Genomic DNA, 21,608 nt, shown 5'->3' on the forward strand with positions numbered 1-21,608 from the left:
TTACTCACTGTTAATTCCAAGATTTGGAATTCTGAATTCCGTGCTAAGCTTATAAACTAATTTGAGACATTAGATTGTTCTTGCTCAAATCAAACCAATGACTGTATTTAAAAAGCCCTTTTAACTATAAATAGAGAACTGTGCTGAATGCTTGGTGAGGGGATTCAAAGACAATATAGAAGATAAATTGATTCTGTCTTTAAGGAACTTGTTTTGTTGGGAGAGATAGGCAGATAGACAACAAAATTATGAAAATGAAACACTGAAGACAAATAACCGTAGTTTTTTGTCCCAGGCACCAAACACATCAAGAAGGGTTTGAATATTCCTACCTCCTTGACATGAGCATCATCAAAATACATCCATTTGCGGATTTTTGTTTGGAAAAAGAATGTAGAGTAATGTTTGCCGTAGTAACAGATCATTCCTACTAAGTACAGTTCAGACTGCTTGGCCCGGTCATCTGTCACTCTGAAAAACAGCTGTGGGGAAAGAGGAGAAAGCAAAGAAGAGTCACATACTCAATCCTCTCATATCATCTCTCAAAAGACTCCATCATTTCTTAATTAAGGTACTGACTTGCTTCTTGTTTGGCTAGTCCATATTATCATAAGTAATGAACCTAAAAAGGCAGAATTTAAGGAAAAGAGAGAAAATAATCAAACTGGTAAGGCGGTGATGCTTCTTCATACATTTTAATAATTTTTCTTGCTGGGGCTTATCCTAAGAGGAGCCAGGAATGTTGCGGGAAAAAAAGAATAAAACTTTCTTAAGTTTCAAAAGTTATTTATCAGCTGGTGCCATAAATACAAAGTTCCTGCTGAGACACTAAGTAGAGGATAAGAAAGGCCTTAGGAGGAGGAATTGCTTCACACTGGTTACTAGCATTTCAGTTCCAAGATGTCCAGCACTGTCCTGGGTACAAAGAGACATATAAAATGTGTGAAGGCAAGGACTCTTGCCTTAAGGAACCTGTTTGGTTGAGAAAGCAATCATAAAAACAAAACAATAGAAGAAGAGAAAACATATGCTACAGAAACTTAGAAAAAGTGAGCTCTTTATTGTGCAGAGCTATTATGTCAGAGAGTCTTTGGCAAGGAAATCTAAAATAAGATCCCAGTAGTCCACTTATTCTCAGCCATAACTTAACGACATTAAAAGACAAGAAAGGATCTCCTTAGTCACAGGACCATCAGAGAGAGAAACCAGTAGAAAGGAAATTACAAACTTCCTGGCTCTTCTTCTGAACTGAAGGAAAATTCTGGCTGTACCTATATTAGGACATGCAGCTGATAAGGCAATGACCCCATGTTTGAAGTCTGTTCCCTATTTCCCTGAATAGATGCATGGAAAACCACTAGAACTCTCTTCCAAGCCAATTCATTACTGTGTCAACAGACACTGGTTCCTCACCATGAATTTAATATCTGTGACTCATGTCACCAACTTCTACCTCTTTCATCGCCCACAGCAGCACTAGTCAGGACTGCTTACCTCTTTGACCTTACTACCTCCCATGGATGAATACACTGGTATTAACTAACAATGAGCAGAGCACAGGATAACTCTATGAATTATTTGATTTTTTTTAAAATCAATTATTTATTTTTGGCTGCGCTGGGTCTCCATCGTGGTGTGGGCTTTCTCTAGATTCAGTGAGTAGCGGCTCCTCTTCAGTTGTGACGCTCAGGCTTCTCACTGCAGCGGCTTCTCTTGTTGCAGAGCACAGCCTCTAGGGTCTGCAGGCTCAGCAGCTGTTGCACATGAGATTAGCTGGTCTGTGGCACATGGGACCTTCCCAGACCAGGGATCAAACCCATGTCTCCTGCACTGGCAGGCAGATTCTTAACCAATGGACCACCAAGGAAGTACTGAATTACTTCATTTTTATCAATAACTAAGCTCTGCCCATCGTAGCTTTCAAGGCCAAGATCATTCCATATCTTCCAAAAAGCCTTTGCCACCTATACACAGAAGGTATGTGAGCATGTACATGCATGCATATGCATGTCTACATACACATACAATCCATTTGTTCAAAACTCTTTAATATTTGTCATTTAGGATACACCTTTGTGTTTAGAGCTCATTGCCCTTGAGCAATACTAAGATACAAGAACTCCAAGTGAGAGATACAGGTAATTAACACTCACATCACCCAGCTTAAGGCAGGTGCCCAGGCTGTGAATGACATCCTCTGCCAAGTCTGAGTGGTCCGAGTCCCATACCAGCCCAATAGTGATAATCTGTGGTGCATTCATCAACACACGGCGAATCCGAATCCTTTCTCCACAGTTGCTCTGAAATACACATATAAGGTCAGTTTGACATGTTTGTCACTGGCTCTGCGTTAATTCCACTAACCCCAGGGCTCTCCTCCCCACTCTGAACCCCACACCTGACAACTCACCGGGCAGTTCCGCAGATCCCCCATGGTGCTGGCATTCTGCAGCAGCTCACCAAACATGCTTGGTGAGGGTTTTTCTCGTCTTTCCAGCATACAAATAGCCTGATTGCTTCGAGATGGGAAGTTGAAGGGGGATGATTTGGGGAGTTGTACAGAGTTATAGCTAAATCAAATAAATCATTCATGCAGATTCCTAACTCACATGTTTGACTTCCTTCCTCTGCCCACTATGTTAAAACCCCTTGTCCTGACCAGCCTCAGTGTCCCACAGAGTAAGTGAGCCTGCTGGTCCCAAATCCAAAGCTCATAGAATCCCCATTCCTCCTCCCACTTTGCTGGCCAGAACTGGGACTAAGAGAAGGGGAGAGATGGGACAGGAAAGGAAGAGAACAAAGGTTATTCAAAATGACTGTTCTGAGATCCCACAGTATAGCAAAGACTCAGCAATAAGGCTACAAGCTACCTGGGAGCCTTTGGTTAAAACCCAGGAATGCCTATGAATACAGAGAACGAAACGCTGTAAGACTCACCAAAGGGAAGTAGTGGAGATATAATGCACCATCTGGATGAAAGGCAGCGGGTCAGAAGTGGCGCCGCAGCTGGTACACACGCACTAAGCCCAGGGAGAAAAAAGTGAAACCAGTAGCCATAGTCATTAACTCGTTTGGCCCCCATGTGACACTCTACATCCTCAGATAAAGTGTTCTTAAAGAAAAGGTCTAAGAAGTGATAGGGATAAAGATAAGGTTCACCTGCTCGAACAGTGTCATCGCAAACTTCTGGTGGGAGATGCAGTGCTGGGCAGTACATATGTCCTCTTTGGTTTCATCAGCAATGTGGAAGTGAATTCTCATCAGAAGGTTTTCCTAACAGGGAAGGAACAAAAGCAGCGTATGAAAAACATTTAACAAAGAAAAGCACAAATTTGTTGGCAATTTACTCAGAGAGACAGCAATCCTTCTGGGAGGTGAGAATATCTCTGATATATTTTTAAAATTTTTAATTTGAAATAATTATCAATTCACAGAAAGTTTCCTCCAAAAATTGTATAGGCAGTCCATGTACACTTCACCCAGTTTCCTCCACAGAAGGCATCTTACATAACTATAGTATGATACCCAAACCAGCAAATGGACATCAGTACAATCCAGAGTTTATTCAGATTTCACTAGCTTTACATACATTCATTGGTGGGTCTGTAAAGCTCAATTCAGTTTTATCACATGTATAGTCATATAAACACCTTCGCAATCAAGATATAAAACTGTTTCATCACCACAAAGCTCCCTAATGCTATCCTTTTATAACTTTACCCATTCAATCCCAACCTTAACATATTAGCGACCACTAATATGTTCTCCTAGCTCTATAATGTTATTATTTTAAGAATGCTATATAAATGGGATAAACCTTTTGATACTGCATTTTTCTCTCAACATAATTCCCTTTAGATCATTCAAGTAGTTGCACATCAACTGTTTACTCTTACTGCTGCAGAGTATTCCATGGCATAGAAGTACCACAGTTTGTCTCACCATCTATCCATTAAAAGTTATTTGGGGCTTTTTACTTTGGGGCTATTATAAATAAAGCTTCTATGAATATTCATGGATAGGTTTTCGTATGAACATATGTTTTTCATCTCTCTGGGATTCATGCCTAGGAATCTAACTTCTGAATCTTATGGTAGTTTTCAAGTTTAGTGTTTTAAGAAACTGCCAGGGGACTTGCCTGGTGGTCCAGTGGTTATGACTCTGCACTCCCAATGCAGGGGGCATGGATTTAACCCCTGGTCAGGGAACTAAGATCTCACATGCTGTGCGGTGCAGCCAGGGAAAATAGAAACTGCCAAAGTGTTCTCAAGAGTGGCTAGATCATTATAGACTCCTACCAGCAATAAATCAGGGATCCAGTTTCTCAGGGGTACATTTTAACCTGTAATAGGATGTACATTACTCAGATTGTTTAATAGTTGCACAAAGAGGGCCTTCTGAAGACTGACGGGTGGCACCTGGAGTTGAAAAAAGTGAGGGTTGTCTACTAAAAATAGCCCAAAGTAGCACATCATGTTTGTGCTAAGGACTCAGCTACTCTCTATTTAATTATCCTGGGTAATGCAGGAGCTCTCAAAGTGTGGTTCCCCAGACCAAGAGTATCAGGATTAGCCCACCTAGGAACTTGTTTCAGATATTCTTGGGCCCTACTCCAAACCTACCAATCAGAAACTCAAGAGAGTAGGACCCAGCAATTTATATAATGAGCCTTGTCTCCTCTGACGGTGAGAGCTACCGTTCTGTGCAATGGCAAGCACGAAACGACCCTAAGCCTGAAGGAAAAAGAATAAACCCACAATTCATACTGAGAATGAATTCATACTCAGCAGAGACAACTTAGAGCTCTGAGAAATCAGGGAAATTCTAGCGCTAACTGTAGAGATGAGGAATACAGTAAATACCACAGTAAAGTAACAAGTCCCTGACAGAGACCATCCACAGACTCACCCCGTATCAAAGAGGGCCAGAGGCCAGCACTTACAAAGCACTCCGCGGCATCATCCATAATTCCCAGCTGGAAACGCTGCTCATCCTGAAAAGTCTTTGCCAGAGCACTGCGGAGAGTGTCAGATGGAAGCACTTTTTCACTACTGCACTGAAACTGGTTAAAGATTCCCTGTGGAGAAGAGGTTAGACAAGGGGAAAAGCACAACGCTGTTACTCAGCTTCTATGCATCCCAGTCTGCCATGCTAGCATCTCCATACTTATAGCTATGGAACCAAATGTACCTTCCAGGAGTTGATATGCCTGCAGTAAGTAAGAGAAAAAAGTAAAAAACAAGATTCATAAGAATGGGCATGACATGCGCTCATAAGGATCCTTGCTCTTCCATCTGAGTGTGATATACCATTAAGGACACATTAGGAGAGACTGTTGTCATGCGTTAAAGAAATGCAGTTACCTCATTTCCTCTGATATATAAAGAGATAAATGGTCTATAGTAAATAAAGATAAATTATAGGTCAATAAACTGGCTAATTATTCTCTGGTGACTCATCCTATGAAATCTGGCCCTCTTCTTTTAAACTGTTTAGCTACTATAAAATTACCCAAAAGTAAAAGGAATAAAATAACAAATACATACATGTCTAACACTCAGAAATAAACATTCTATCATGTTTACTTCTAATCTGCAGATAAAGCTAAAGTCCCCTTTAAGCCCAGTCACTCACTATCATGAGTTCACAGCGCAATCTTTTGTTTTTAATACTTTATATATATTTGTAAGTGTGTGTGTATATTTATCTCTCAATAACATATAGTATGCTTGTGTGTATAGCTTCTTTGTTTATGTAACAAGTATCACACTGAATTTTACTTTTTTAAAAAAAATTCAGCATTATTTTTGAGGTTATCCACACATTTCACCCCTTCTCCTTGCTGTATGGCATTACATCAGGTTACTCTAGCACATCTATTTATCATTTTTTAATTGACAGAAATTTTGGCAGTCTCCACTTTTTTGCTATTATAAAGAGATTATGGCAACTTAAACTTCTACCAGTGCCTGAATATAAATAAATTGCCCCGTATCCTTGTCAGCAATTAATATAGCCAAACTGGTTAATTTTAGTATTTCTAACTGCCTTAGTTTTTCTGGGTCTTCTGTGAGTACTACTTATAGAAAATACCTTCTTCTAGTCTTCTGGTATCTTTCAAGCAAAGCAGTTTTTTATTTTGGTGTAAATAAATGTATCTGCTTTCTCCATCTTTACCTGTATTTGAAACAATGATGAATGTGATATGCAGAGAATGGAAACAAAGAGTGGCAACAAGTGGCACCTGGCCTGAGGTGTCTTCCCCAGTGGTATTAGACCCTCCTCCCGGAGATTAGAATGTGTTCGCTGACATCACATGGCCCAGACCCACACTAAGCCACCCAGATAAACTACTCTCCCAACAGTGAGTTACATATCAACATGAAAAAGGTCACTCTTCTGAAATCCTTGTTAGTAATTATTCATATTAAAAAAAAAATCCAGGGTTATTTTTCAGACTTACGAATGAGACCAGAAATGAGACCACTTTTATCAACCTATCTATGTGAGCTAACAATAAGAGGTCCCACCAACCTAAAATGGCTATTCTTGGTCCTCATTTTACTTGACACTTTACTTGCAGTACCTCAGTCACTCATTCCCTTCAGATTTTTATCCAAACATTACTTTCTCAATATAGTATTCCTTGATCACTCTATTTAAAACAGCAAGCTTCACCCACTTTTTCTAAACCTCCCACGTTTATCTGTTTTAACTTTCCCTATGGCACTTGTTACCAACAGTCATTCCATGTATTTTACTTATTTATTGTCTAAATGCACTCCCTAGAATATGAAGTCAGAAATTTCTATCCTTTAATTCCTTGCTATACTCCAGCACCAAGAATAGTACTGGCATGTAAAAGGCTATCAACAATTAGTTTTTGGGCTTCCCTGGTGGCTCAGTGGTAAGGAATCCACCTGCCAATACAGGAGACAACGGTTTGATCCCTGACCTGGGAAGGTCCCACACGTTGCATAGAAACTAAGCTTGTGCGCCACAGCTACTGATGCTGGCTCTATAGCCAGGAAACCGCAACCGCTGAGCCTGAGCGCCACAACTACTGAAGCCCACACTCCCTAGAGCCTGTGCTCCGCAACTAGAGAGGCCACCGTGGTGAGGAGCCCTCACACTGCAACGGGAGAGCAGCCCCTCTCGCCGTCACGGGACAGAGAACCACACAACAATGAGGACCCAGCACAGCTAAGACGGTATATAAATAAATTTTAAATGTTTTTTTTAATTTTTAAAAATCTAGTTTTAAATGAATGAATGATTTTATATGAGTAGATCTTATTAAGGGAAAATATTAAGTCCCTACTCCTTTTAAGCAGATGAAGAATCAACTTTCTGAGTGAAAATTTTTAAAGTAATATAACCAGTTCAAGCAAAATGGGACTAAACCTCATTCTTCTAATTTCAAGTAGGAACTGTTTTCTTCACACTGTTTTCTTAATATCATCATTCCACCTCATACACATTGAACATCTATCCCTATAATAACTTGGGAACAATTTACCTTGTACCTGGCTATTATTTGCCTATAAACAAGTCTATGATATGAAGGAGGCAGTACCAACAAACTATATTTAGTATTATTTAACAAGCATGGAGTTGGGGCAGAGGTCTCTTATAATTACTTTTAAGTTATTTTGGATTGACCTAGAAAGTTTTAAAAAGTCTATTATAAGATCAGGTAAAGGCAGAGAAAGATCTTCCATAATTTGTTGCTGGAAGTGAAAGAACATCTATCAGTGACCCCTTAAACTAGACCAAAAGGAAAGGTCTAGGTCCACAGTTAAACACTCCCAGCGGCAAGTGGATACCGGCCAACACATTTAAACACTCCCAGAGAGCAACTGGATACCGACCAAGTGACCAATGGTATTTTGAAACTTGGGAAAATGTGAAGAAAAAAGGAAAAGGAAAGTAGGAAAAGAAGTAGTGACTGCTTCTACATATGGTGATCTGAACACTTGATGATATAATGAAAGAGAGTCACTTTAGCATGGCCAAACTTGGTAACCGCTATCATATTCCCACCTGTCATTCTTCTCAATCATTAATGGTAAGGCATCAATGCTCTTGGGCAAGGGATGGATAAGGTTTGGTCCTTTGTTCAGAGCCCACAATCAGTTCCAAAACAAACCAATACAAAATTAGTTTCAGGACAGTTCTGTACAAACACAACAAATGCAAACTACAGCCCCTTTAGTGTTTCTCAACTGGGTTTCCTCAAGAATTAAGTCTTAATACTCGAAGGCATCAACAGCTCCTAATGAATTAACTTCTCTCCTACACACAGTACTAGTTATGTTACCATCCTAGAGAGAATTAAGAAAATGGTCACTCAAAATACTTTATGGCTCTGATGACCCTATTTGAGAAAGGACAGAGCTCCACGGAGAGATGGCATAGCATAATAGCATAATAGTATGGACTGTGGAACCATACTATTTGTGTTCAAAATCCCAGCCCTATTATTTATCATCTATATGACCTTGGACAAGTTACTTAACTTCTCTAGGCTTTAGTTTCCTCTTCTAAAAGAGAATTAATAATAGTATTTACCTCCTAGGATTATTTAAGGATTACCTAAATTATCTATCTTTATACTTATATCTTAGACAGATACTTATATCTTAGTCTGACAGTATGAAAGTGCTATCTAACTGCTGTTATTATCATTACCATTCTGTTTGGGGCTTATTTTAGGTTACTGCCTGCACTGACCTATGAAGAAAGGCCTTGAGTCAGATACACTTCTGCCTTGAGCTACCTCCTCAGTCTCTGAGATCTGGGTACGAAGGTTGAAACTCTTCTCTATTCTGCCGCTTGTATTTAAGAGGCTGATTTCCCATGACCTAGATAACAAGGAAAAAAAGACTTAAAGTCAGAGCTCTGCATGCGTCCACGGTGCATATGCAACAACAGATCTGGCTCTTGCACTCAGTGGCATCATCTCCATGCTACTCTTTTTTAACCTCTTAATTACAGACAGCTTTCTCCATACACACTGAATATCTTTTCAGAATAGCCTCTGCTTGCATATTCTTTCTTTTCTTATTTTAACTATTATCGGTCTTGTTAGGAAAAGCATGTGCATCAGGGATGAGGCAGCCTCAGCCTGCCCAGCGTGCATCTGTGGAGCCACAGCTCTGGAAGAAGCTGGAGCACAAAGCCCCTCTGTTAGGGCAGCACACTAACCCCTGTGTGTCCCTCTCACAGGAGCACAAGGCTGGAACGAGCCTTCTCCTGTTCCCTTTTTCGCCCTCCTCCCACCTTTCCCAGAGGGAGATCCTATTCACACCAAAGAAAGCCAAGAACATTTAGTTCAGCAATAAGAACAGGTGGTAGCACCAATAAGGAACAAAAACTGGTATTCTTCCAGTTGCTGAGTTCTATGGCAGAGAGGGAGAGAGGGCAGGAAGAACCAAAACCCAGGAATCATTTTCCTCTGTGGGGTCCCTGTCAGTTTCATTTCAATAAATAGAAAACCCAACTTGGAGGTTTCTCTCTGCTCTTCTTCACAGAGTGAAACCAAAGAGGTGTTCCTTTTCATTCTCAGGAAAAGGCAAATTACTTTTTGTTTATTAACTATTTTCCTGGATGCAGTGCAAAAGCAACAAGACTTTAATGACTAAAAGCAGGTGCTTCCCCACCCAAATCTCTTGGATCAAGGAGCAAAACAATTCTACCCACATGAGCATATAATTATTTGGATTAGTAAAAACCATGTAAATAAGATAAAAGCGCCATAAAGACAGAAAGTCTTTGTACTTTGGCATGTACAAATGCAGCTGTTGCTTGAGATTTTTTTTTCTTTCCCTTAAAACACAGACTTTGTCTTTAAGCAAGGAATAGCTGATTAGTTCTCTCAGAACTTCCTAGCTCTGTATCAAAAAGAAGTCATGAGTAGGGAAGATACAGGTCAAGGAAAAGGGCTGTCACTAAATTGATGCTCTATGGACCCAAGGTTTTTGGAAAGTGCCCTAGTTGGTAGTCCAACTCACCTCTGAGAGGTATCCAGCAGTATTTTCTACAAAGGCATGACGCATGTTACACACTGCTGCTAACTCAATTCTCAGGATTTCTCTTCTTGCCTTGAGCTTCCCAAATCTATAACTTTGGCTCTTGTAACTATCTTTTTTTTCTCCACACCTCCTGGAAATCATACACCTAAATAAATCATAAACCTAGATATGGCCAATTGAGTCTGTTTGTAAACACAATCCTTTGAAAGGAAGATAAAGGAGCTACTCCTAGTGGGTCACTGACTGCTGAAAGAGAGAAATTTCATCCTAGTTTTGTGTGTTCAAAAGAAAGCTGAACGTTTTCTTTCAAGAGGAGAAAGAATGTTTAAATGTTTACCATTCTGGCACCCGAAACAGTAACACTGGATTTTTAACATTTATTGCAAAGAAGTTCAAACATACCAGGTTAGACAAAATGGCACAATAAATTTCCTTGTACCCATTATCCTTTCTCAACAATTATTGGCCTGTGGCCAAGCTTATTCTATATATACCACCCACCCACTCACCCCTTTCCCAGATCATTTTGAAACAAATACCAGACATTATCCATCTGTAAATATTCAGGAGATGCCTCTAAAAAAATAAGAACACTTCTAGTTTAAAACATAACCATAATACTACTACCACACTCTTAGAAAAAGGTATCCAGTCAGTTCAACAGAAACGCTTGCTCAAACTTTGGGGGAGGAAGAGAACAGCTGGCCATTTTCTCTCCTGGGATTCTTTAACTTTATGTCTTAAAATAGCCTCTGGACTTCCTAATTAGAAAATTAACCACATATCCTATATCCGTTCCTTTAAATTAAATTCAGTTATCAATACCATTATCTCCCCATAAGTTTAGGGCTTTATTTGCACTCAGTTCATAATCTAAAACCTTGGACTTGCAGTGGTGACGTAAAAGACCATCATAAACTACCTTTCACACTCATTCCTCCCACTCATACAAAAAAGACACCCACATACACACAAAGGTAGAGACACAGAAATACCAAGACTTCAAGACACTGGACAGGTAGACACAGAGGCATAAATAGGCCAGATTCATCAGGGAATAGTACTGCTTTCAGTGGGAAACCATAAACTAATATTGAGCTAAACTAAACTAAAATATATGTCAATCTGCTAGTTTTTGCCAAGATCAAAAATGTAGGACCATATAGATTACCAACAGAATTCAAATCAAATTTTGAGAATCAATATCCTAACCATTTACTCCATGGGGAAATAAAAAATGGAACCCTTCTGGACAAGCACAGGATTGTGAGATTGTAAAAGTTTCAGGTTCTGCCATAAACTCTGGAAAGAAAAGAATCATGGTGATCTACTATATTTTTCCCTGTAGTCATATTCTCTATTTGAAACATCATGTAAAATTCTGAACTCTAGAATTTCATTTTTGCTTTTTTTTTTTTTAAACTTGATATTGGAGTATAGCCAATTAACAGGTGATGCTAGTGGTAAAACCTGCCTGCCAATGCAGGAGACGTAAGAGAGGCAGGTTCGATCTCTGGGTCAGGAATGCCCTAGAGGAGGGCATGGCAATCCACTCCAGTATTCTTGCCTGGAGAATCCCATGGACAGAGGAGCCTCATGGGCTCCGGTCCATAGGGTCGCAAAGAGTTGGACACGACTGAAGGGACTTAGGAGGAGCAGCACAGCCAATTAACGAGGCCGTGACAGTTTCAGGTGGACAGCGATGAGACTCAGCCGCACATACATAATTTTTCAAAGGATAAGAGCTTAAGTTTTATACTATCCAAGTTATGTCAATTGTTCAATTAACTCAGAAAACTTAGGGACAGACTAATACAACTTTAAAACTAAGAAAAGTTAGGGACTTCCCCAATGGTTGAGCGGTTAAGAATCTGTGATTCCACTGTAGAGGGCACAGGTTCCATCCCTGATCAGGGATCTTGCATTGCCATGTGTGCAGTGTGGCCAAAAAGTTAAAAAAAAAAAAAAGACTAAGAAAGGTTAACCGAAAGATCACAAAAATACAGTCATATTCCACAAATAGGCAAAACAATTAAGTTCAACTTAGACACGTGCCTTAGACATAAGGACCTTCCTTATGTGAGGGCTGTTTGTTACGAGCTAAAATTTCTGGGTAACATACCAGAAATCTAATTTCCTGGTTTACATAGTCAGTCCAGGATAATGGGTTTATTGTTTTCTGATAGTGGCAATGACTACAAGACAATGAAGACCTTTCGATTCCTAAAATCTACAGAAAAAACAAACAAACAAAAATGACCAGACTGTAATTCCTTATACCACTTTACTCCGTATGTGTATGTTTCAGTCCCCTGCATAGTAACAGCTACATGGTACAAAATCAAAAAATATTGAGATTTGTTCCCTTAACCCTCAAATTTCCTCCCAGTTAACAAGTGAGCAATCAGCAGAACATAGACTTTACTGCTCCTTCACAATAGTCTTACTGCTCTACAGATACAGACTTATACATTCCAGGACACCTTAATATACAAAAACCTATTTCCTCCATCCCTACCTCCATCATCAGCACCACTCTGAGGCTTTTAGGCCTTATACTAAGTCTTAAAAAAAAAAAAAAATTCACTAATTGAGAAGATTTATTGGATTTAATCAATCAATGCAGCATTCTTCTTTGCCTATAACAAAAAACACTCTGTCCTACATCCTGGCACTGCAAAGCCTCTAGTACAATCCCTGGAAGGAGAACAAAATCTTTGTGGCATACTAAGTACAGAGGACGGATTTCCTCCTCTGGATAGAGATAAATAAACAAACCAACACCAAAGTAAAATCATACCCTGGGGGCCAGCAGATATGAGTAAGAGCTCTGGGCTATAGGCATGACAACGGTTTAGGTCAGTAATACTAGATGGGAATAAATTTGGTGTTTTAGAAGGGACAGGGTAATTAGCACACAAGTCCCTTCCATTTGCTAAATCAGAGTTGAAAGAAATCGTGGTTCAAAGTAAGCAGAAAGACTAACAAATTCTTCATTAATAATTTGCATGCAAGATTTCGAGGCTGCAATTACTTTAGGGACTTAATGCCAAGTAACACCAAAAAAAAAAAACCGAACAGTATATTTTACAGGACCAAAAGAAATAGACTATCAAAACTAGTCCATTTCTGTGGTTTTGTGTACAAACCACCAAAAAGTACTGGACACAACACATTCTAGTGTACCAGGGAAGGTTATAAGACACAGGATTACTGACAGACATTCACAGACCAAAAGAAAAAACAAAATAAAGACATGATCCAAATGTATCCACTTAAGGCCAATAGTAAATGTATATTTAAGGTGCTAGGTAAAGTAAACAACTGGAGAAAAAGCAGGGATTCATATCTTTCAGCCAGACTTGGAAGGGCAAATCCTTCATCCAAACACCAGATTAAGAGAAAGTTGGCTAACTTCTGACTCATCGAGGAACATGTTTGTGTTTCTTTTTGTCCTTAATAGTAGGTTCTAGAGATAAGCAATCATGCTCTAACATAAAGAATTCTGACTTTATAGAATTGGAAAGTTTTGCAGACTATTTCAAATTCAGGGATTCTGGAGTCTCTTGTTTTAAAAAAAAATCTAAGAAATAAGAATTTTATGTATAAAACTTAGCACTAAAGAATGCAAACAGGTCATGAAGTATCAGCAAAAAGGAATTCTTACTGGCCTCATCAAATACTCCCCTAATTTTTAAATAGAAAAATATTTACAATTATACTCACAGAGAAAAAAATATAGAATTATGCCCACACTGGTCACCACAAAGTTAACATGTAACCTAACCACAGGATACGGTAAAACTGCTATGCTGACAGAACCCTAGCCTTTCACTCTTTCAACAGCTGACTTTTACCATCATCAACTCCCCTCCCTGTCCCCACCCCCACCCCTGCATATCTCACTCTTCCCTTATTAAATGAGGCAGGAAGGCTTAGATTAGTGGACCTACTAAAAAAAGTATGAGGCTAAATGTCACAACATGAAAATCTGTGAAACATGACAAAGTGAGAGAGCATATAAGACAGAAAGAAAAAGGCAATACCCAAACTCCGTAACAAAAACACCAAGAACTACTAAAAGACTCCGGCTTCCCTAGTGGCTCAGATAGTAAAGCATCTGCCTGCAATGTGGGAGACCTGAGTTTGATCCCCAGGTTGGGAAGATCACCTGGAGGAAGGCAGGGCAACTAAAAGACTACATGAACCCAGAAAAGCTGTGTTTATATTAAGGTCCAGGCACTAAGCATAGCACCAAGAGAGAAGAAAAGCTGGGCCACCTTCCCCAAAACCCACTCAGCCATGCCAAACATTGTTTAAGTCAATCACAGAGCTACATAGAGAGAGTATTTTTAAAACTTCGTAAAGAAGATAAATTCTTAAAAGCGTTCTGACAGGTAGATGTGGTTTGATTCAAAAGGGGTGTGTTACTGTTTTATTTATCGTTATGCCATTATTTGGGGTGACAAGGGGTGCAGCAGAGTGAATGGCGTCCGAAACGCGTGCCTAAGAAGCCGGCACACTACGTGCACCGTCTACTGTCACTGCGAAACAGTCTTGGCAAGGAGAGGATGGCAAAAGGAAGTGTGAAATCAGTTCTTTACATGTCTGTAATCTTGCTTTTTAAAGTGATTTAACAGACAATTGGAAGCCGCTCCAGGGTTATAAGCCAGTAACTTCAAAATAGCACTCCAGGGCAGTCTTAGGTTCAAACAAATAGGAAGATATTAGAGATGGAAAGGCAATATAAGGATGGGGCGGGGAGGTGGGGGGGAGTACTCTTTCTACTAAAATGCTGGGCAAAAAGACTTATTACTAGAAATATCACAGACCAGAAAGGAGGCATAAGCGAAATGAAGACACCTGTGAGGGAATACAGACTATTTTGTTTCCCTCTTTACACTTTAGGCTTTCCAGATTGCTGTATTTTTCTATAATAAAAATCATCATTCAAATAAAGAACAAACATGATGGGTATATACAACCAAAGAATAATAAATCCCCATGTGCTTACCACACAACTTAAAAAAATGGAAAAATTGAGTTTGAGACTCCCTAACTGATTACATCCTCCCCATTCCATGTTCCAGAGGTAACCATTATCCCAAATTGTGTGAAAATCATTCCTTTTTTCTCTGCAGTTTTATCGTATGTATGTATCCCTGAACAATACGTTATTTAGTTCTGCCTGTTTTTGCTTTGTATATAAATGGAATCATAGTTTAGCAGTCTTCAGTGACTTGCTTTTTTCATTCAATGGCATTACATCTCTACTGCTCTTAGAGATGATAGGAAACCAATCATCTTAGGAAACCAATGGGATTACATCCTAATAAACCTACCGAAAATATATGTAACTTATCTACCAAATATCATAGCTTGCTGCTGCTGCTGCTACTAAGTCGCTTCAGCCGTGTCCAACTCTGTGCAACCCCATAGACGGCAGCCCACCAGGCTCCGCAGTCCCTGGGATTCTCCAGGCAAGAACACTGGAGTGGGTTGCATAGCCCACCTTCAACATGCTCAGAACACTTACATTAGCCTACACTTGGGCAAAACAATCTAATACAAAGCCTACTTTGTTGTAAAGTGAATATCTGATCTAATTTACTGAATACTGAAAGTGAAAAATAGAATGGTTGTATGGGTACAGAATGGTTATAACTGTATTGGTTGGTTTAACCTTATGATTGTGTGGCTGACAGGGAATGACTGACTGTGGTTGACTGACAGCTCATTACAGCTGCCCAGCAACACAAGAAAGTATCATATCACATCACTAGCCCAAGAAAAAAATCAAAATGCAAAATAAGGTTTCTACTGAATGCATATTGCTTTCGTATCATCATAAAGTCAAAACAATCATAAGTCAAACCATCATAAGTCGAGGACTGTCTGTAATGTTTCTGTGATTAATTTAAGTTGATATATGTAGCTGCCAACTATTCATTATCACTACTATATAGTATTTTACTCTGGGAATAAACCATAATTTTTAATTCATTACACTATAGTTGGAATGGGTTGCTTCCATTTTTCTGTAATCAGAGGAAAATACTACCTTAAATATCCTCTAATATATCTTCTGGTGTGTATGTACAGGAAGTTTTCTACAGGGAATATCTAGGAGTAGAATTACTGAGTAGCAGGATACCTGTTACTTCAATTTTGTTTGACAAATGCAATGACAACTTGGTTTCCTAAATAGTGGTATCAATTTATATTCCAATCAACAATGTACATAAATTCTCATTATTCTACCTTTTAGGTAACAATTTTATCCAACTTTTAAATTTCTACTAATCTGAAGGGTATGGTTTAATTAACATTTCTTAGATTACTAAATGGATGTTGAGGCTGAAACTCCAATACTTTGGCCACCTGATGTGAAGAGCTGACTCACTGGAAAAGACCCTGATGCTGGGAAAGATTGAGGGCAAGAAGAGAAGGGGACGACAGAGGATGAGATAGTTGCATGGCATCATCAACTCTATGGACATGGGTTTGGGTGGACTCCAGGAGTCAGTAATGGACAGGGAGGCCTGGCGTGCTACGATTCATGGGGTCACAAAGAGTTGGACATGACTAAGGGACTGAACTGAACTGCCTGAGATTACTAAAGAGGGTAAGCCTCTTTCATATCCTTTAAAGTTAATTGGCTTTCCCATTCTGAGAAATGTCTATTTATGTCTTTTTTTTTTTAATTTTTTTTTTTTTTTTTTGGCCATGTTTGGGCATGTGGGATCTTAGCTTCCCAACCAGGAACTGAACTTGTTACCCCTGCATTAGGAGCACAGGCACAGAGTCTTAACCACTGGACTACCAGGGAAGTCCCTATTTATGTCTTTTGTTAGTTTTTCTGTTGACTCATTTTATTTTTTACTTATTCTTCATGGGAGTTCTCTAAGTGCTATGCTAGATACCAATCCTTGTTGATTATATATAATGCAAACCTTTTCTCACAATTTGTAGCCCTGTATATTTACTGTCTTTATGGAATCCTCTGATGAACAGAAGTTCTTGAATTTTCTATAGTAAAATATGTCAAACTTTTTAGCTTTGTATTTTTCATGACTTACTTATTAAATCCTCTCTATCACTTAGGCCTTGATACTCCCTTATAGTTTCTTCTAAAACTTAAAAAATTTTGTTTTTCACATTTTAGTCCTTAATTCATCTGAAATTCTTACTTTTGGTATAATATGAAGTAGGGATCTAATTTCCTTTTTGTCTATACAAATAACCAATTATCTAAGCACATTTATTGGAAAATCTAACTCTAATTTTCAAATTAAGTGCACAATAATTAAATGAATGCAAATAATGCCATCTAAAACAAAGTATGTGCAAACTAGAGCTTAATTATGTAACATCTATTTAGCACTGAGGGATTGAAAAGCATTTTACGAAAAAAAAAAATCAAGTTTTTAATCTTCCGATATAGCAAATTTGATAGCTCAGTTGGTAAAGAATCTGCCTTCAATGCAGGAGACCCCAGTTCGATTCCTGGGTTGGGAAGATCCCCTGGAGAAGGGATAGGCTACCCACTCCAGTATTCTGGCCTGGAGAATTCCATAGACTATATAGTCCATGGAGAAGGTAATGGCACCCCACTCCAGTACTCTTACCTGGAAAATCCCATGGACGGAGGAGCCTGCTAGGCTGCAGTCCATGGGGTCACTAAGAGTCGGACATGACTGAGCGACTTCACTTTCCCTTTTCACTTTCATGCATTGGAGAAGGAAATGGCAACCCACTCCAGTGTTCTTGCCTGGAGAATCCCAGGGACAGGGGAGTCTGGTGGGCTGCCATCTATGGGGTCGCACAGAGTCGGACACGACTGAAGTGACTTAGCAATATGGTCCATGGGGTCACAAAGAGCCAGACACAACTGAGCAACTTTCACTTTACATAGCAAAAGCATCAGTGAAGGAAAAGAAATTTAATGGACAGACCAGGCAATGATGCAATTGATGAGGAAAGCACCAGAATGCCAACACATCCTCAGAGCTAGCAAGTCCTAAATCATAGTCTTTGATTCACTAAGCCCATTTACTTACCTATCATAAGCAACTGCTTCTCTGAAAAACTCCCAAGATACACCCCTAGCCCTCTAGCTTGAAAAACCAGATGCCTCAGAAGGTGTCCCATAAAGTCTGGTGGTTGGTTTTCTTTATCTGACTTATATAATTGTATTGATTTATATTAAAGTAACAATTTGTCCCTCTGGAAAATGAAACATAACAAGACCTTGACAACCAATTCTCCAGAGTCCAGTCTGGGTCAGTGAAGAACAGGGCACAGCCCTAACTAATCAAAGGCATGTCAGAGGGTCATGCAAGTGCCATCATCTCTTCCTGGTCCAGATATGAGTTTTCTATCTGTAGAAATCTATCAGTAGAAATTCTATCTGTAGGAGATTCTCCTACCACGTATTCCCCAGGATCCAGATACCCCTAGCAAGTAACTTGCCCTGGTTTTTTTGGTTTTAATGTCATGAACCAGACTTCCCTTGGACTTGATGGCCAAAGGACCACTATGTTTCTTGTCTATCTAAAATTAGATACTTAATGTCAATGTACCTTTCAGAAAATCAAGCCAAATACTTTTTTGAATGGACTTCTGTCTGAATGGATATAGTCAGAAATGTTACAACTTGTAAAAAATCTGGTTTCATTAAAATTTCATATTTAAACTCCTCAATTAACCAATAATTTATTTTCCTAATTCATTTTTTTGTTTTTTTGCTGCACTAAGAGGCACAGAGGATCTTAGTTGCCCAACCAGGGATCAAACCCATGTGCCCTGTGGTGGAAGCATGTAATCTTAACCACTAGACTGCCAAGGAAGTCCTCAATAATTTATATTCTATATTTTGCTAAGCTATAATGGTTGCAAACAAAGACTTAGAAAAAAAAGATATTTGTGACGCTAGTGGCAAAAAGTTCAGAAGTCTCAGTTATCTCTTTTCAGAGACATCAGCCTACCATGGACTAAAACTTCAAACTGATGTTGGCCAAAAAATTGTTTTGACTCAGCTGTTGCAGATTTAACTAGGAAATAACCCTGGAGTTTTTTGGTTATAATTCCTGTTCTCAGATATAAAAACAACTAAGTTAATAATGATCACAACCAAGCATCCTTGTGACAAACCAAGGATTCAGACTTCATGAGACTGAAAAATGACCCTAGAAGCTTCATCATCCAACCACAAATAACGCATTATATATCTGGACCAAGAAAACAGAGAGCATACATGTTGGAAAACTGATGGAGAATGGGCCTTTCATACATCCTAGTTCTTCCTCTTTAGCAACTTACCTAAAATCTCTGAGTCAGAATTCTCTCACATTACACCATTTTATTTGTCTCTAAATGAATCCTCAGTTTCACTTTATTCAGAAATGAAAAAATTGGAGTCAGACTAAAATAGAACCAATATAAAGAATCTATTACATGTGATAATGGGAAATATTAGGGAATGGGAAATTGGGAAAATTTTAGTACTGGTTTTTCTTCATAGAAACAGTTTGTTGCTAAATTTAGCTTTTATAGACAATAGTTAATTCCATGAAAAACAGCTGGTTGGTTGTTTTTTCAAAATGAAAATTTAGTATTAGTTTTTCAGATAAACACTCAAAGTCTAAGCACATGTAAATAGTACCCTATCACATTAAATAGAGTTGTATGGGCAAAAGGTTCAGAGAAACAGAATACCAAGTAGTATTTCTTTGAAGCAAGCAAAATTAATCATACTTATCCTTTGCACTAAACCAGAGGCAGATAATGTAGCCCCAAATTCTTTAGCATCAATCTGAACAATCAGACCACCTAATATCGATCATTTGGCAACCTAATGACAGCGAGAAGAAACAAGTTTGAAGTATTTACCTTGAGAGCACAAAAGATGCAGGAATCTCCCATGCATTTGTGAGTTGTAAGCTGCCTAAAGCTACGTCGGAAGATGTCCAAGTGCCATAAAACCTGAGGAAAAGGGAAGATACTTCATTACACTACAAAAATTCCCCATTTAAATCAAGAAGTCAAGCAAATATAGGTAACGATCACAGAAGACATCACTACCCTCAAGAGAAAAGTTCATTCTAATGTATCAAAAAAAGTCCAAATAAAGTGAAGTATCCAATCAGAGGCACAGATGACCATATTATAGAAAAAACACTAATTCAAACATAAAGTAGATCACACAGAGAAAATGTGGTATGACATACATCAAATGTGATCCTAAAGAGGTATTTTATGGGTTAAAAACTGCAGAGTAAGGATTTATTTTAATGGCCCACACAAGAAAAGCAAAAATATTTAAAAACTTATTTAGAAGCTTGAATTGCAGTGTGGAATTTTGTCTTTGTTAGATTTCTCCATTTTGGACCTTTCTGAGAGAGGTGTGACCTCCTTAAGTCAACAGAATTTAAAAAATAATGGTAAAATCAACAGTGATAAATCTGTTCATAGAATGTAACTTTGACAGAAAGAGATGAGAACAGCACTTTACTTTTACGGTATTTCTCTCAAAAACCCATAACCCCAGTTTAATCATGAGAATCACATCAAATTCCAATAATGGGACATCCTACTAAATACTTGACTAGTACTATTCAAAACTGTCCTGATTATCAAACAAGGAAACTGAGAAACTATCACAGCCAAGAGGAGCCTGACAAGTAAATGCAGCATCTTGGATTGGATTCTGGAATACAAAAAGACACTATGCAAAAAACTCAGGAAATCTGAATAAACTTTGAACTTTAGTTAAGAAAGAAACAGTGTAATATATAGCATAAATGTCTTAGGAAGCTTCTCTTATCTGAAAAAAACATTTTACAAAGCATCATATCTGAAAAGGCACTACACTTTAGGCGTACCAGATAATAAGACACTTCTGGGGTATCTTCACATTGATACTTAGGTATCTATAGGTATATATTTCCAAAGTTTGTTGAAATATGCTACACTCCCAAATAAGTAACACCTTTTTATAATAAATGTAATGGGTTCAATACACCTGTAGTGAACATAGCTTTCATACCATAAAAGTTAGAATATTAGCTCATAGAAACAATTATTTTTAACTTGTAACAAGATTATAATAGGCACTCCAAAACTATCAACGTCTTCAAGTATAAAAATAGAAATATGTATATGTAGATAAATTATATGTTCTATAATTGAGTAGTGGCAATGAATGAACTAAGACTGGTAAATGTTAATCACTGTTGAGCCTGGTTGTTGTGTGCATGAAAATTCATAATACAAAATAAGCAAGTAAATAAGCTTGACAAGATTCTTGAACTACAAGTGAGAAAACGAAAATACTATTACCTGTACAAAGTCACAAGGCTAGTCTAAAGAAAGGCTAAAACTCGGACCTAGGTCTCCTAATTCTTAAGTCCAGTGCTTTTTATACCAAATACATTGTCATGTCTTTTTTTCTCTCATAACAACTTATTTTCTCATATATCTGAGGTGTAAAGCTAATTAATACTTAACCCAAGCATATTTATCTTAAGATTTACTTTTACTCTGAAGAGGAGAGAAAGGGGAAAGTTATCACTT

At 38.4% G+C, this 21,608-nt stretch overlaps 1 protein-coding gene across 21 annotated transcripts in view; it reads right to left on the reverse strand.

Moving 5' to 3' along the window:
* The window catches only part of USP54 (ubiquitin specific peptidase 54), a 132,830-nt gene that overhangs the window by 39,750 nt on the left and 71,472 nt on the right, over window positions 1-21,608 (reverse strand). For 20 of the 21 annotated variants that reach the window (XM_006052667.4, XM_044942246.2, XM_044942247.2 and 17 more), the window contains 7 exons: window positions 19,926-20,018; window positions 4,943-5,077; window positions 3,160-3,273; window positions 2,938-3,020; window positions 2,411-2,516; window positions 2,154-2,300; window positions 333-482 (listed from right to left, as the gene is read on the reverse strand). In XM_006052667.4, coding sequence (XP_006052729.4) covers window positions 333-482; window positions 2,154-2,300; window positions 2,411-2,516; window positions 2,938-3,020; window positions 3,160-3,273; window positions 4,943-5,077; window positions 19,926-20,018 — 828 coding nt within the window. Of the gene's footprint in view, window positions 1-332; window positions 483-2,153; window positions 2,301-2,410; window positions 2,517-2,937; window positions 3,021-3,159; window positions 3,274-4,942; window positions 5,078-8,733; window positions 8,865-19,925; window positions 20,019-21,608 lie in introns of those variants that run through there. The other variant, XM_025284735.3, reaches the window with a different exon arrangement.

The sequence above is a fragment of the Bubalus bubalis genome, chromosome 4 (assembly GCF_019923935.1).
Source record: "Bubalus bubalis isolate 160015118507 breed Murrah chromosome 4, NDDB_SH_1, whole genome shotgun sequence".
NCBI classification, from domain to species: domain Eukaryota; kingdom Metazoa; phylum Chordata; class Mammalia; order Artiodactyla; family Bovidae; genus Bubalus; species Bubalus bubalis.